The sequence below is a fragment of the Gigantopelta aegis genome, chromosome 4 (assembly GCF_016097555.1).
Source record: "Gigantopelta aegis isolate Gae_Host chromosome 4, Gae_host_genome, whole genome shotgun sequence".
Taxonomy (NCBI): domain Eukaryota; kingdom Metazoa; phylum Mollusca; class Gastropoda; order Neomphalida; family Peltospiridae; genus Gigantopelta; species Gigantopelta aegis.
In genome coordinates, this window is record NC_054702.1 from 78,185,718 (window position 1) to 78,202,866 (window position 17,149).

The 17,149-nt window shown below is 38.4% G+C and overlaps 1 protein-coding gene across 1 annotated transcript in view; it reads right to left on the reverse strand.

Moving 5' to 3' along the window:
• Positions 1-1,388: 1,388 nt before the first annotated feature.
• The window catches only part of LOC121370008 (putative ankyrin repeat protein RBE_0220), a 31,555-nt gene continuing 15,794 nt past the window's right edge, over positions 1,389-17,149 (reverse strand). Inside the window, exons 2-3 of the mRNA XM_041495099.1 lie at positions 7,501-7,678; positions 1,389-3,684 (exon numbers count right to left, since the gene is read on the reverse strand). Of these exons, the coding sequence (XP_041351033.1) occupies positions 2,747-3,684; positions 7,501-7,678 (1,116 nt within the window). The 3' untranslated portion in view covers positions 1,389-2,746. The remainder of the gene's footprint in view (positions 3,685-7,500; positions 7,679-17,149) is intronic.

Consider the following 17,149-nt stretch of genomic DNA (forward strand, 5'->3'; position numbering starts at 1 on the left):
CCAGCCAGTCAACCATCGCTGGTATATCAAAGGCTGTGGTATGTCCTGATCTGTCTGTGCGATGATGCATAAAAATATATTTTGCTACTAATGTAGCGGGTTTCCTTTCTAAGACTATATGTCAAAATTACCCAATGTTTGACATGCAATAGCCGATGATTGATAAATCAATGTGTTCTAGTGGTGTTGTTGAACAAAACAAACTTTTACCCAATGTTTGACATCCAATAGCCGATGTTTAATAAATCAATGTGCTCTAGTGGTGTCGTTAACCAAAACAAACTTTAACTTAACTTTTCAAAATGTTTAAAAAAAAAAAAACCCATCAACTGGAAATAAAAGAATAAGTAACTTTGAACAATACAACATTATTTTGCTGATCGCAGCTAGTGTAAATGTAGTTCCGTAACAAAAAGCTATATTTTTAGTCAGTGACCGAAAATATAGACATTTGATCTAGTCCTCATTTCATGCCAGTATTTATAGTGATTGCTGGAGAAAATTGTTTATCACAAGAAGACTCGCCTTTATTTGATCCTTTGTTTTTGCTTTTGTTGTTGTTGTTATTGTTGTTTATCAGTTTGTTTTTAACAATGAGGAAGTAGAAGAAAGTAGAAAAAGACAAAAAGAAAGAAAGTAATGGAGGAAACAAAGTTATAATTTGTTTTGTTTAACAATACCACTAGAGCACCTTGATTTATTAATCATCGGCTATTAGATGTAAACAATTTGGTAATTTTAACATATAGTCTTAGAGAGAAAACCTGCTACCTTTTCCCCCATTAGTAGCTAGGGATCTTTTATATGCGCCATCCCAGACAGGATAACACATATCACGGCATTTGGTATACTAGTCGTGATACACCGGCTGGGACGAGAAATAGCCCAATGAGCCCACCGACGGGGATCGTCCCCACACCGACCGCACATCAAGCGTGCCATCTCTGAAAGTAAAGTTTGTTTTATTTAACGACGCCACTGGAGCACATTGATTTTTTATCTTATCATCGGCTATTGGACGTCAAACATATGGTCATTCTGACACTGTGTTTTAGAGGAAACCCGCTGTCGCCACATAGGGTACTCTTTTTACGACAGGCAGCAAGGGATCTTTTATTTGCGCTTCCCACAGACAGGATAGCACAAACCATAGCCTTTGTTGAACCAGTTATGGATCACTGGTCGGTGCAAGTGGTTTACACCTACCCATTGAGCCTTGCGGAGCACTCACTCAGGGTTTGGAGTCGGTATCTGGATTAAAAATCCCATGCCTCGACTGGGATCCGAACCCAGTACCTACCAGCCTGTAGACCGATGGCCTGCCACGACGCCACCGAGGCCGGTCGTCTCTGAAAGAAACAAAGCAGAAAAACGTCCATTCTGAACAAGTAATTCTTTTTATCCGTATTTAACCAACAGATCAATAACAGAACATCTATATTAGTAAATTACCAAGATACTGTACACCTTCTACAACGTGTTATTTGTAGTGTTGTTTGTGTGTAAATTCTGCAACTCATGTCGATTTTAACTTCAAGACAACGTCGTTAATAATAGCGGTCGCAAAACGTGTTGCTTGGAAACGAAGAAAAAATCGTTACACATTCCCTGGTGAATTAACGTTATACTGTGCATATACAGTGCATACGTACTCATCTATACATCCATCCATATGTGCAGGCATACCAATGACTAATTGGTTGTTTTATATACATGTGCGTGCATTACAATACGCTTGAAACGCGTTTAGGAATATCTATTTATATACATGAATGGGTTATATTATTTGTCGCTTAGCCATTACATGTTACTTTCAGATATACACACATGTACATTAAGCATTAACAAAATTGTTAACAACAGTTAATATTCTTTTCAATATATGCATATATAAAACTGCTATTTGTCATATTATGTTTCTTCGTTGAAAAACTCCCAACAAAACCTGGGCCCAGCGTCACAAAACGTCGTAAGCCTCGTAAATTTACGACTAAACCACAGTTCGTGTTACAATTAACAGAACAAAAATTATAGTTTGAAGCACACATATTTCATTTTCGCTTGTCCTTAACATTCTCCATCTTCCGTTGTGATGTAATTTTCTGCGTGGAATAGATGCCAAACACATGTAAACATATGACTGGTATAGTATAACTGCTATTCGTTAAAGTAAACTTGTGAAGATTTATGAAATTGACTCCTGTTTGTTAAACAACTATTTGATTGAATAATTCCAACAATTTTAACACTATGGTTATAATTCATATCACATACATTATTTGCGTGTCTTTGCGTCATCGTGGTGAGAAAACTATAAATGTAAAACATACGATTGTACGTTCTTATTTAAAAACTCTAATTAAGCCGTATTTGTTATAGATTCAAATAAATTCCGGGTATAGTTCATTACAAAATTTATACCATCTTTATTGTCATTGCCTGTCCAGGACAAAAATATTTCTGTCAACACAATAATTGCAATTGCTTAATCCAAACAATTGCATCGAAATATTACTGTCTGGGTAATTTGGCTCAAATAGTAAAGTCATTTGAGGTTAGGGTTGGGGTTAGTGTTTGTGTGTCGAGCTCCTAGCCAAAGAGGTAGCGAGTTTCGCCACGCGATAGAATCTGTCCCTTCTTAGGAAAGCAGGTAAGCTTGCAAAATTAATTACAGTGGTCAGTGGATGGAAGGTGCATCTTTAAGAAGATAAATATATATATATACACAAAATGTCAGAAATAATGTTCAGTTTTTGACAGCCACACTCAGCGAGGCTACCTTTTCTCCGTCCTCTGACAGGTAGGTGACGTCAGTGAGGGTGTTGATGCCGGAATCCAGACTTCCGACAGAGATGTGTGAGTAGGACGACTCGCTCTCGTCAACCTGGTGCGTCTCACACAGAGCAGGGCTCGACTTGTTCAGACGCTTTCGTTCCTTTAGCGAGACCTGCTTGACCTTGGGCTTCCTCTGGGACGACGACCGACCGACCTTCTTGTTGATGACCGTCTTCTTCTTGCTGGTCTTTGCGGGATGTACACCCTCCTGATCCTTCGGTGGCGCATCGGACAGAACGAGAGATGCCAGGGAGCAGTTGACGCCGATCGAGAAATGCGTGCAGTCTCTCTTTTCTGGGTGAGACAGAAAGTCCATCTCGCAATCGGAGGACATGCTGTCGAAGGAGTTCTTCACAGACGCGGTTCCCTCGACAGAGGAGTTGCTCGTCTGGTTCTTGAGTCTTGCTCGGCGCGCGACGTGACTCCTGTTCGTCTGAGTCGAGCCTGCCGTCGTGCCTCGCTCTTCAGTCTGCGTTACCCTGGACGTGGTTTGCACGCGCGGCTGTGACACGGTCGAGCTCCTGGCCAAAGAGGTAGCGAGCTTCGCCACGCGGTAGAATCTGTCCCTTCTGAGGAAATCCAGCTCATCCCTCTCGTAACCGTACTCCTTGAGCCACTGAAATGCGGTCTTGCCGTGCGTTCTGTCCTTCTTGCTTTGCATCGCTTTGCCCTGCTCAACCAGGAGTCGTGCGCACTGTATGTTGCCGGCTTTAGCAGCGGCGAGAAGGGCCGTGTCTCCGCGGTTGTTGCAGTGGTCCACTTTCAGGCCTAGCCGTCGAAAGTTCTTCAACAACATTTCCATTGCAACGTCGTTCCCTTCCATGCCGCAGTATATTAAAGCGGTGTTTCCTGAAAATACATTACAAGAAAAAGTTAGTTTGTTTTGTTTAACCTCACCACTGGACTACATTGATTTATTAATCATTCGTTGTTGGATGTCAAACATTTAGTAATTGTGACATAATTATATTCTTAGAGGAAACCCGCTACATTTTTCTATTAGCAACAAGAGATCTTTTATATGGACTTTTAAAGTTTACCACAGACATCAATGTTTGCATATTACAATAGTTTGACACCAAGAGCCGATGTATCTGTTCGTGCTGGGGTGTCATTAAACATTCATACATTCATTCATTTACTATAGACATGACAGCACATACCACTACCTTTAATGTACCAGTCGTGGGGCATTGGTTGGGACAGGGGGGGGGGGGACCCAACCAATGATCCTTCGACAACAAGCACATCAGGTGAGCGCTCTACCAACTGAGCTAGATCCCGCAACATATTACACAAAACTAATTAAAATGTATCATCAGTATTAGCATTTTAAAATTATTAAATTATTCACTAAATACATATCACTCTAAGAAATTTAAAGCATCCAGGGTATATGTATTGAAGAAAGACAAGACGAACATTTGCTTTTATAATATTAAGCCATCTCAATATCTATTAACTGTAAAACTTGATTTGGTAGCTGGGGTGTGTTTGTTTTGGATTTTGTCGTGGTTAAGCCACCGGTCTTAAGGCTGGTAGGTACTGGGTTCATATTCCGGTACCGGCTCCCACCCAGAGTGAGTTCAACGATTCAATGGAAATCTGTAAGGCCTCTGTACTGACTTCTCTCTCACTAACCACTAACAACTAACCCACTGTCCTGGACAGTAAACCCCGGCAGCTGGGACGGATGCCCAGGGCAGCGTGTTTGAACCTTAGTTGAATATACGCACACAAATAAGTACGAATGATGAATTTTTCATGCGTCTGCAATAGACCTCTTTCATGTGCGCGTAGCGGGGCAACTGGTGTATGTATGTATGTATGCAGATATTTATCGTATTTAACGTGATTTAAATATTTATATTTAGCATCATACGGATAACTACATTCTGGATTTTTGTCGGGATTTCGTTCTAGCCAATTTGTTTTGTTTTTTTCAATATTTTGAAGAAAAATGAAATGATACGTATGGAATTTGAGCTACTATAAAATATTAGAATCAGGCCCGTAGGAACGATATTGGGGGTGGGGGGCGCACAATCTGTAGTGGAGGGACACAGTCGTGTGTGTGTGTGTGTGTGTGTGTGTGTGTGTGTGTGTTTAAACCAGATTTATATAAAGTAAATAAAAGTTGGGGTACAGTCCCCCGCCCCGGCCTATCGGTTGCTTCCTACCCGAGAATGGCCAGGAATGTAACTGAATTGCATATACAGATATTTATATTTGAAGCAAGAATATGTAGCCTAAGAAACATGTTAGGTTTATTTATAAGAGATTAAACTAGCCGACAACTTGATAATATGGCTACAAACTCAGGATGGTTCCTTTATTATAAACTCAAGAGGGTTTATTAAGCACAGTCAAAAGGTACTTCGTTTGAATGTTTGAAGCAAACATATGAAGTATAATGACTCGAACGACGGACAAGCCTTCGTCTAAGTTAATGCTTCTCTGCGTTTGGTCTTAAACCATTCCAGTGTAAACTTTAGTAGACCGTTTTTCGCTGCCATTATACCATGTAATACGAAATATGTACGCTAGACGCTAGAGATTCACAGCTCCTACGAAGCTACTCACGACGCTCATGACAACTGTCGATCAAGTCCCCCAATTTGTTTCAGCCTGGATTCCGTCTAATTAGGTAAGAGACGTCACTCTTCGCGCGCATGCGCAATAGGAATGCGAAAGAGGTCTATTACACCCTACAATAGTTCCAACATCCCTCGTTATAATACAAATACAGCCAATGTGTCTGTTTTGTACGGATTGCAAGCGAAATACTAACACTTAATCTTTAAATTGATCATTATTTAAGTAACCTAATATGCCGACATGCTACATTCATCTGGTGCCATGCTCTCTCTTAAATGTTGTTTTCTGGCAATGTTTCTAATTAAGCTTGGTCCAAACATTTATTACAAATGACAGGTTGACAGGTATGCACGGCATTAACTGTATCATCTGTGTCTCGAAATCGCCTCTTTCTAATAAAGATTATCGGCGTTTTCGAGTACTGTCAAAGTATCGATTTCCCGTCATCAGTCAAAGAAGGTAACATCGAATATATCTCAGAGACACGATCCGTATTACACGATGTATGCAGCGGAACGTAGCCCAGTGGTAAAGCGCTCGCTTCATGCACGGTCGGTTTGGGATCGATCTCCGTCGGTGGGCCCATTGGGCTATCTTTCGTTCCAGCCAGTGCACCACGACTGGTATATCAAAGGCTGTGGCATAAGCTATTTGTATCAGCTTTCTGTAGAATGGTGCATATAAAAGATCCCTTGCTACTAATGAAAAAAAAATGTAGCGGGTTTCCACTCTAAGACTACAGGTCAAACTTGCTCTAGTGGTGTCGTTAAACAAAACAAACTTTTACACAATGGTAGACGTAGTAGTTGAGAGAGAGAGAGAGAGAGAGAGAGAGAGAGAGAGAGAGAGAGAGAGAGAGAGAGAGAGAGAGAGAGAGAGAGAGAGAGAGAGAGACCGACCCAAACATACATAAAGACAGTGACAGAGAGGCAGACAGCCAGACGAACAGTCAGTGACAGAGAGGGGAGGGAATACTCGACAACGCAGTATTCCCACCACCACCACTATCACCACCCTCTGTTTTGGCAAATGCATTTTAAATTTTGCTTTTCCACTTTAGGCAGATTAATTCAGGAAAGGATTTTATCAACATGAGCTAAATTTGTTTACGTCGTTTAAAAGCTTTCACTGAGAATAACAAAGGCGCACGCCCAGTTAATGTTAATAAGGATTCAGACCATTCATTACCTACAATCCGGTCTAAATAATTGAATGCAACCGGTGAAAGAAATTCCATCAATTGTAGTGACGCCCAAAACAAAAGGCGCTCATTTGGAATGACTATCGACAGGCTTCGTTCGGTCAGATCGTGATTGACAATGACCTTTATTTTCCTGGAACTGCAAATTATAGCTGCAACTTGTGCTTCGGAACTCACAGGATCGATTAAGTAAAATAAAACGATTTTTTTTTAAAAAGAAAGCAAACATTTTAAAGATATTTCATAAGTGGCTTCAATACGTTTTATTACATTAAAACCAATTTTAGTAAATATTTCTACATTATGAACAAATTAATATTAAATTGTTAAAATAAAGACTTTTACTAAATTTTGAGACATTAAAATCTCTGGAGGGCTATAGATAAGACGTTTTCTAAAAAAGTTAAAACAACAACAGAAAAAAACACTTTTAAGGAAAGGTATACTTTTTAACGAGACATGTATGTATGTATTGATGTGTGTGTGTGTGTGTGTGTGTGTGTGTGTGTGTGTGTGTGTGTGTGTGTGTGTGTGTGTGTGTGTGTGTGTGTGTGTGTGTGTGTGTGTGTGTGAAGAGGGATCTAGCTCAGTCGTTATCTATAGAGCGTTCGCCACAGTCTTGCGTGCAGTGTCGAATCACCTGAGTGGTCGCATTCTCTGATTGGTTTGTTTCCGTCCCACGTCTGTTGTATTACATGCTGTGGTATGTGCTGTCCTATATATAAAAGATCCCTTGCTGCTAAAGGGGAAAATGCAGCGGATTTTCTCTAAGACTGTGTGTAAAGAGGATCAGTCATACTACTCAAACACCGCAGGCGATCGTTCTACCGACTGGGCCAGATCCCGTTCCGTTCTTTAAATCTTACCGCTGTTGTCGATGGCGTCTGGGTTGATGTCCGGGTGGTGGATAAGGATGCGGACGACGTCGTTGAGACGGCTCTGACAGGTGAAGCTGAGGACGGTGCGGCCCATCGAGTCCGGCAGGTTGACGTCAGCTCCCCACGTCAGCAACGTCTTCAGCATCTGACCGCGGACTACCTCCTCCTGGAAGGAAACAGTGGAAGTAAGACACACACCCAAACTGATAGTACAGGCTGACTGATATTAGATCAAGGCTGGATCTAGGATTTTGAGACGGGGGTGGCGATATCATTTATGCATGGTTGTTTAAATCCACTGTAAAACCAGAAAAACCTACAGAGTTAAACGTTTGTTTTATTGAACGACACCACAAGAGCACATTGATTTATTAATCATCGGCTGCTGGATGTCAGACATTTGGTAATTTTGACATATAGTCTTTGAGAGGAAGGAAGGGAGGAAATGTTTTATTTAACGACGCACTCAACACATTTTATTTACGGTTATATGGCATCCGACATATGGTTAATGACTACACAGATATTAAGGGAGGAAACCCGCTGTCGCAACTTCATGGGCTACTCATTTCGATTAGCAGCAAGGGATCTTTTATATGCACCATCCCATAGACAGGGTAGCACATACCACGGCCTTTGATGTACCAGTCGTGGGGCACTAACGGGGATCGATCCCAAACCGACCGCGCATCAAGCGAGCGCTTTACCACTGGGCTACGTCTTTGAGAGGAAACCCGCTACATTTCCCCATTAGTAGCAAGGGATCTTGTATATGTACCATCCCACAGACAGAATAGTATATACAACGGTCTTTGATATACCAGTCGTCGTGCACTGGCTAGAACGAAGAATAACCCAATGGGCCCACCGACGGAAATCGATTCTAGTCCGACTGCGCATCATGCGAGCGCTTAACCACTGGGCTACGTCCCGCCCTTGCAAAACCTACAAAGACAGAATACCAAGCACACTTGCGAATATTATAGATTATTATTATTATTAATGAATGTTATATTGCATTGTGTGTATTCAGCAAGGGCCAGGTGTTGGTGCCTGGTGAAGGTAAACTAAACCTTTTCCATTTGACAGCTAAAGAGGAAGTTTAAACCCCTACCCTCGTTGGGTTCACCACTGTAGATCGTATATACACTACGATTGCTCTTGAGATAATGATTGTGTGAGAGCACAGTTACAATGAGGAAAATCTTAAATACACTCTCTGGTCCCTTTTTTCATCAGTCTTACTCCGTATCATTAAAAAATAAAATCTCCCTGTTTTCTATTTTCTTTGGTATTATTTTCATTGGTTAATTTGTACAAAGGTTGATCAGGTAATAAATACACAGTAGGTCACCAAACTGACGAATCCAGACTACACAGTGTGACTTAAAAAGAGGGGTTCGCGTTTCAATAAAATTGTGCAACCCTATTTCGGTTATAGACCAGAATATTCACAACCACGTGTACACATAATTATGTAACCTGGGCCGTATATATATACGTGCGTCTGTGTGTGTGTGTGTGTGTGTGTGTGTGTGTGTTTGCGTGTGTACATTTTATAAATTATTTAACTCTAAAAAAGCTGGTGTCCTTAGAAAACTTTCTATATTTTGTAACTTAGTCATGAATACTTTCTGACTGATTTTCTGTGTGGTTTTGTATTTATGTATGTTATTGTACTTTCACCATCTTGTCGCAATGTATTGTTTTATGTATAAATGTCCTCATATGCCGTAGACTACAGCCTGAGTGTAAATAAAGTTCAGTTCAATTCAGATATTGGACTGAATTCAGCCAAACTGAGCGGAACAACGTTCGCTTGACTGGTTTATAATGCGCTTTACGATAAACGAAAATAACCACATCGGGAACCAGTCAAATAGTTCGCTGTCGCTGAACACGTGATTTGTGTTATTTAGCAAACAATTAAAACATTTTATCCTGCAACCACCGTTTCAATTGACAGACTATGATGATAAAGCAAAGTCATATCCTGCTGCTAGCAGGATCCGATGTTTGACGTCACACGCATAGCTACATTACAAAATCGCTCATTTGACCTCTAGGTCATCGTACAACGTGGCTGAAATAACAGAAATAATAGCTTTTCCCCTTCATTTTTTATGGTCTGCAGGATAAAGATAATAACTAGTTAATGACGTCGGATATCTGCTTTATCCTGTTCAGACCGAATAAGAAATTCCGTTCGGCAGAGCTTTGCATTCTTACCTTCACATGATAACGCAGGGCCCGTGCTTATAAAACTTTTAGAGTCCAGATTCCATCTCAAATGATGTGACATGCATACAATTTATATGTCGTTGTCATGACGTTACTGTCTCGAATCTATACTCTAAACGTGTTATAAGCACCAGGCCAGATATCCGACGTCAGTAACGAGTTATTCTCTATTTAATTAAACATTAATTACCATATATTAAATATTTTATTCCATGCGTTAAATACACCCACATATTAAGGTTATTAAGGCGTGTTGTAACTAGTCGGTTATTAAGGCGTGTTGTGACTAGTCAGTTATTAAGGCGTGTTGTGACTAGTCAGTTATTAAGGTGTTTTGTGACTAGTCAGTTATTAAGGGTTGTGACTTGTCAGTTATTAAGGCGTGTTGTGACTAGTCAGTTATTAAGGCGTGTTGTGACTAGTCAGTTATTAAGGCGTGTTGTAACTAGTCAGTTATCAAGGTGTGTTGCGACTAGTCAGTTATCCAGGTGTGTTGTGACTAGAAAGTTATTAAGGAGTGTTCTGACTAGGATATTTCATTGTTTATAATACCAGTGTTGGGGTTGTTTGCTATGTTGTTTTACGTGTGACCTTGACAGTTAAAATAACTGATGACTTTTTGTTTTCATTTTTCATTTATTTATTTCCAAAGCAAATTGCTATTATTTACAGGCGGACTGAAACTGAGCCATGCACTATATGCTACCGGACAACGCCCTTTGTCACCAGATTCCTGATACACAAATAGATTCTCCTCAGCTTTCATCAGAAAAGCAGAACTATAGCTTCAATTATTCTACAAATAGAAGAGCGCTTTTCTAAGGGGCTTGGACATGGTACTGAATCTTGTCAGCGGACCCATTAAGATTATTGTTTCCCGGTCGCAGCCAGTGCCTCGCGAATGGTATATCATAGCGTTGTATGTACTATCTTGTCTGTTGGAATCCAATGGAAAAAATATATAGGGAGTTTCCTATGAAGACTCTGTGTCTGAATTACCAAATGTTTGACATCCAATAGCCGATGTTTTAATATTTCAATGTGCTCTAGTGGTATTCTTAAACAAAACAAATTTTGTTTTACTGTGGAAAGAATATGTATTTATTACATACATAGCAATAAAATATATAAATCTACAAAAAAGCCATAAAAGTGATATTCGGTGAAAAGTCGTTTTTTCACTGTCGTTGCAGTGAAAATATAAAAATCATATTGATATTTTTATGAACAAATTCATGATTCAATTATCTCCCTTGTAAATTATTAGTTTCGATTAAGGAGGTTAGTGTCGCTTCTTCGTGCTAAAATTTGATGATTATCAATACATCTGATTGTATTTGAAAACTAAAAAAAGTAAATAATTGTAGCTATAAAACAATGGACATGAAGGTCAATTACGATACAATATCTAAAACAGAATGAATACGAAGGTAAACAATGATGGCGCAATGTCCTGTCGCGGAGTGTAAGTTAAAGTTAAACTTTTTCGATTCGTTTTGTTTTTGTGGGTTTTTTCGGAAGGATCGCTTTATTTGCTCAGCAGTATAAATAAATAATTATTAATATAATAATTAAATACAGGTAAGTTTTATTAGTATTTCTTTTACAAATTTCATGGTCAATAAAATTTTCAGCGAAAGTTCAACCGGAAGAAATAGTTCATGGCGTTACGTGTTTTCGATAGGATAAGCGAAACATATTAACAAAAAGTGAAAGATATTGTCAAAAATTAGGAAAGATGTTACAATAAGTAGACCATTTCATGGTGTTGTTTTGGAATACGACTTTTATGTCAACTTTATGTCTTAAAATATGTTTTTACCCATTGCTTCGCAATTCGTGAAAATATGGTTTTGACATATCACTCGTTGACATAAAAGTCGTATTTAAAAAAAACCCCATGAAATAGCCTTGATATATTTATGCAAATGGACATAAGGATGTCTGGTAAGACATTAATATGTATTTATAATTATGTGTTTTGTATTAAGTAGTCGCGGACGCAGTGAAAATATGTTTTATTTTAATCACAAATTTGTGCAAATTGCCTGATGTGAACTATTGTCTACAGTTACAAATGTTTATAATGTTTTCCAGCTTTTCTGTTTTCTTTTTATGAGTATCAGGCCTCCAGGGGATATGTCCTTGTTTTCAGACAATATATGTTGAAACTGATCTGTACGTTAGTCCTTGTTTTCAGAAGATACATGTTGAAACTGATCTGTACATTAGTCCTTGTTTTCAGAAGATACATGTTGAAACTGATCTGTACACTAGTCCTTGTTTTATTTCTCAATTTGTAAAAGATAGATCTTTTAAAGTCCGGGTGGGTCGACTTTGTCCGACATTCACCCACAGGAGATGGGTGTGCCTCAAGGTAGTATCCTGTCTGTAACTTTATTTTCTGTGAAAATTAACAGCATCACCCAGTGTTTAACACCTGGTGTGGATTGCTCGTTATATGTCGATGATTTTCAGATTTGCTATCGATCGTCCAATATGAGTATCATTGAACGTAAGTTGCAGCTTTGTTTGAATAAACTTCATCAATGGGCAACTGACAATGGCTTTAGTTTCTCAAAGGCAAAAACGGTTTGTACGCATATCTGCCAGAAAAGAGGTCTCCACTTAGATCCACAGTTGTTTCTGGACAAAAATCCAATTCCAGTTGTGGAGGAGACTAAATTTCTGGGGGTTATATTTGACATGAAGCTATCTTTTGTGCCCCATCTTAAATATGTTAAAAAGAAGGGTTTAAAAGCTCTTAATATTTTAAAAGCTATTGGTAATACGGAATGGAGAGCAGACAGAAAGGTTATGCTCCGTCTGTTTAGATCTCTTGTGAGGTCTAAACTAGATTATGGATGCATTGTGTATGGGTCGGCACGCAAGTCTTACTTGCAGATGCTAGATCCTCTACACAACCAGGGACTTAGGCTTTGTCTTGGTGCGTTTGGAACATCTCCTGTAGAGAGTTTGTACGTTGATGCACACGAACCTTGTTTGGGTGCTAGACGTGTAAAGCTTTCTCTGCAGTATGCTACCAAGATTAACTCTTTACCACAACATCCTACACATAATGCGGTGTTTGATAACAAATATATGAAGTTGTTTGATGCAAGGCCAAATGCTATTCGTACATTTGGTCTTCGCATTAAGCGTTTTTTGTCGCTTTCTAACATTGATTTAACCGACACTTTGGAAACTCCATCATATTTTGTTTTACCACCTTGGTGTATTACACCACCAAACATTGTGTTTGATCTTGCGCATCTGAAGAAAGATCGTACAACTGCTGTTGTGTACAAATAGTTTTTCATAGAAATTCATGACAGGTACCGTGATTACATTCCTGTGTATACAGATGGATCACGGGATGGTAATTCTGTGGCTTGTACTACAGTTTTTCATCAGACACAATACTTTCTATGAGACTGCACGATTCAGCATCGAACTTTAGTACAAACAAATGTGATGGAATCATTTCGATTCCATCCAGAATTAGTGTCACACTTTTTACGTGATACTGAATTTTATCATATAATATCTTACATTTTCAGTGCAATCAAAGTATGTGATATTTTTCAGATCACATACTTTACGAATTTGATAACTTTGCAAATTAGATGTAAATTAGTCGAGGTCTCGGCACTAGGTTTATTGACATTTAAGCAAATGTACTCAGGTGACACTCCATGATTGACATATGCATTCAAAGTCATCAAATAAAAACATTTCAATGACAATTTGACACTGAAAGCTGTCCAGCTTTCACAAAACAAAAAACGTTAGGCATAACTTTATTTTGATGTAAGAACATCCAAAATGACGTCATTCGTGTTTGACGTCATTTCCATTCAAAAATAAACCGCGCCACATATTCTTACATCTAGTAATGGCGGACTGGAATTAAAGTTGCGTGTACAGTTTACTAAAACACGTTGTATTAAACTTGAGCTTATATGATAAAGAGATTATTACCCTCGTGTATTTCGGTATTGCCAATATCATATATTAGGAATAAAAATAATGTATTATGCTCACCAGAGGCTCGCATAATACAATTTTTATTCCTAATATATGATATTGACGATACCGAAAAACACTCTGGTAATAACCTCTATTTATTCTAAATTTTAATTATATCTATCTGTGATATTTGTATTTTTACACAGTCTTTTACACTGTGTTTTTATTTAACTGTTCAATTTTTATATTGATTTTGATCATCACGTTGTTTTTCCCATTACCATAGTTTGACACCCAATAGCCGATGTATTTTTCGTGCTGGGGTGTCGTTAAACATTCATTCATTTAGTCCTTGTATTCAGATGATACATGTTGAAACTGATCTGTACATTAGTCCTTGTTTTCAGACGATACACGTTGAAACAGATCTGTACATTAGTCCTTGTTTTCAGACGATGCACGTTGAAATTGATCTGTACATTAGTCCTTGTTTTCAGACGATGCACGTTGAAACTGATCTGTACATTAGTTGTTTTCAGATGATACACGTTGAAACAGATCTGAGCAGTAGTTGTTTTCAGATGATACACGTTGAAACTGATCTGAGCATTAGTCGTTTTCAGATGATACATGTTGAAACTGATCTGAAGATCTCGGGATTAGCACATTGTTCACCTACGCTGCAGTATTTTCAATTAATGAAACAAAATCGATAGGTTGGTAATATATTTACAAAGGATACGTCTGATTGAAAAGGTTCAATCAGAGAAATCCGCCGGTTTAGCGTGCGACGGTTATTTTCAAGACATGTCTCCTAGGTCAAAAGATTATTATAAATCCTCGTTGAAAAGAAAAAGGAAAAACACGAAAGCATCAAAGAAAAATGGAAAGGAAGGATGGAAATATATAATCCATGGAACAAGTGACAGGTTGCACGTTAGGTGGTTTATATATATATATATATATATATATATATATGGTTCTTGACAAGGTGCTATGTTTTCTGCACCACAAAGCAACTTATTTCAAGTGTTTTTTCTAGATATCCGAATATTCTGACAAGATAAGACAAGTCAATACAATACAAGACATGAAATGACATGACAAGACAAGACAAGACAGTAGTGCCGAAACATATACATACTGAAATATAATTATACTTTACTAATTAAATAACACGTTGGCGTCAAGGAAAGACGAAATCTATTGACGTAACCACCACGTATACTATTGGTTTTGTCTGACAGACGAAAAAGGTTCTGTGATAAGAATTTTACCACAGACAGAATATATCATTAATGTAACATACTGCAGTTGGCCTATGTCCAGCGAACGCAACAGAACAGGACAGAACAAAACTTCATGTTCATCTTACCACCACTCGATAAATAACATAAGATTAAAAACCATTCGGTGGCAACAGAATATATCGAGTTCCACATTTTGAAGTTGAATAGAAGAAAACGTATTATATACAAAACCATTATTCGTGGTACAAAACCTTATGTATGCACAATGCAGAGTCAAATGGGTATTTGGCAAAATAGTGGTTGAGTCCATGAATGTCTGTCTTATGCCTCGTCTATGTATGTGTGTGTGTGTGTGTGTGTGTGTGTGTGTGTGTGTGTGTCAGACACTCCCGAGGAGATCTTTTACTGGACAATGCATCCTTCCTGCACCACTCAAAGAGGATTGCCACTCCAATACTAGTTTACTATATTAAACCTAGCACAGGACAGAGTTAATTGAAATAAATATAACTGGGATGACATGCAATTAAAATGCACTGTTAAAACAGTAATAATATTAGGTGTTTGTGAAAGGTGAACATATCCTGCCTCACGGGTGGAATCCGTCATTAGTACTGTCACCACAGCTGTCAAGTGCGTCTCTTCAGCAAACACAACAAAACAATATGCAAACGTTTCTCCAAAGAGATGAAGAGATATGCACAAGTTTAAGATAGGGAATAACATCAGCTATCATTTTGGTCAGTTCCTGGACATCATAACCTTGATGAAACAACTTCTGGGCCAGAATGATATGTCAATGTTTGAAATCTACGTACAATGAGCATGCGCTGGGGTATCTTGGAAGCTGTGATACGTAGACACGAAAATCTGGAGCAGAAGGTATATCAAGGGAACATTGACTATTGGAAAGTTGACGTCATCCCTTTTATCATACAGCTTAGTTTGGAGACCTGTGTCGCTTTGAATCGCTATGAATAGATCGAGGTAAGTAACTGATTTAATACCTTCCGACGTTTCTTTTATTTCGAACTCGTGTGGGTAAATCAATGGAAGGCAATCTGTTATCCTGCTATTATTGTATGATATAAGATCGTGAATATAGCGGAAAGTAAAGATAAATGTTTTAGTCAGATTCCTAGGTTTTGATTTAACTAGATTAGTCAGAAATTCTGATTTATATGCATAGACAAATAAATTGGCGAATAGTAGAGCACGATTGGTACCCATGGAGATTTCTATTACATGTTTTAATGTCCTATCCCCAAATTTGACATATGAATGAGGAAGTCCAGTATACTTTAGTCTGGATTCACCATCAGAACTTTGATGTGGACAGAGTGAATGATTTCAAGTAAATCTTTGGAATTCTTGAGAATCAACATGTGATTAATATTGAAAATATAGACCGCTTGAGAATGAGCCAAGTGCTACCCGGAGAGGACATTATGTAGACCTGCTTTTTGGCATTCATTATAATATATGTTAACAAAAATGTTTTGGCAAATGGGCTTTTGGTAGTGGGTGTGGCAAATATGGGACCAAAGTAGGACGCCCTCCAAAAAACATGGCACTATTAGTAGATCTGATAATTGAGAGAACCTTTTAAATGATCATACAAGCATGAAATAATATGCACGAAACCAATTTATTACTTTGTGCATTTATGATAAATGTGTCATTTTAATACATGGCATACTTTTAAAATGGTGCATGCAATAAAAACTAAAGGCAAAGAAGAAGCAACTGAAAGAAGCATGTGATGCGTGTACTAGAAATGGCGGTCAACTGGTCAACCGTCTTCTTCTATCACACCCAAATGTATATATGTTCATTCTAGGATAAAATGCACTTTCTTAATTTTCCGAAATTGTTGTTTTTCTACCAAGACTTTCAGATTTCTTTTCAGTATCCTTGGACTATACAATATGGGATTGTCTCTCCTAGAAAGCCGACAGCGGTGATGTATGTACACCGGAATATGAACTTTAAAGGGAAATCTCAAAATGTTGAGGTAGATATAACTTGAAGAAATCAAGAAATATTTTCTATCCTAATAAAAATAAACTATTGGCTGTGGGAAAAGAAAATGATGGGCTTATCGACTAGGATAAAACGCACTTTCTTAATGTTTCAAAAGTTCTTTTTTTCTCTACCAGGACTGAGATTTCTTTTCA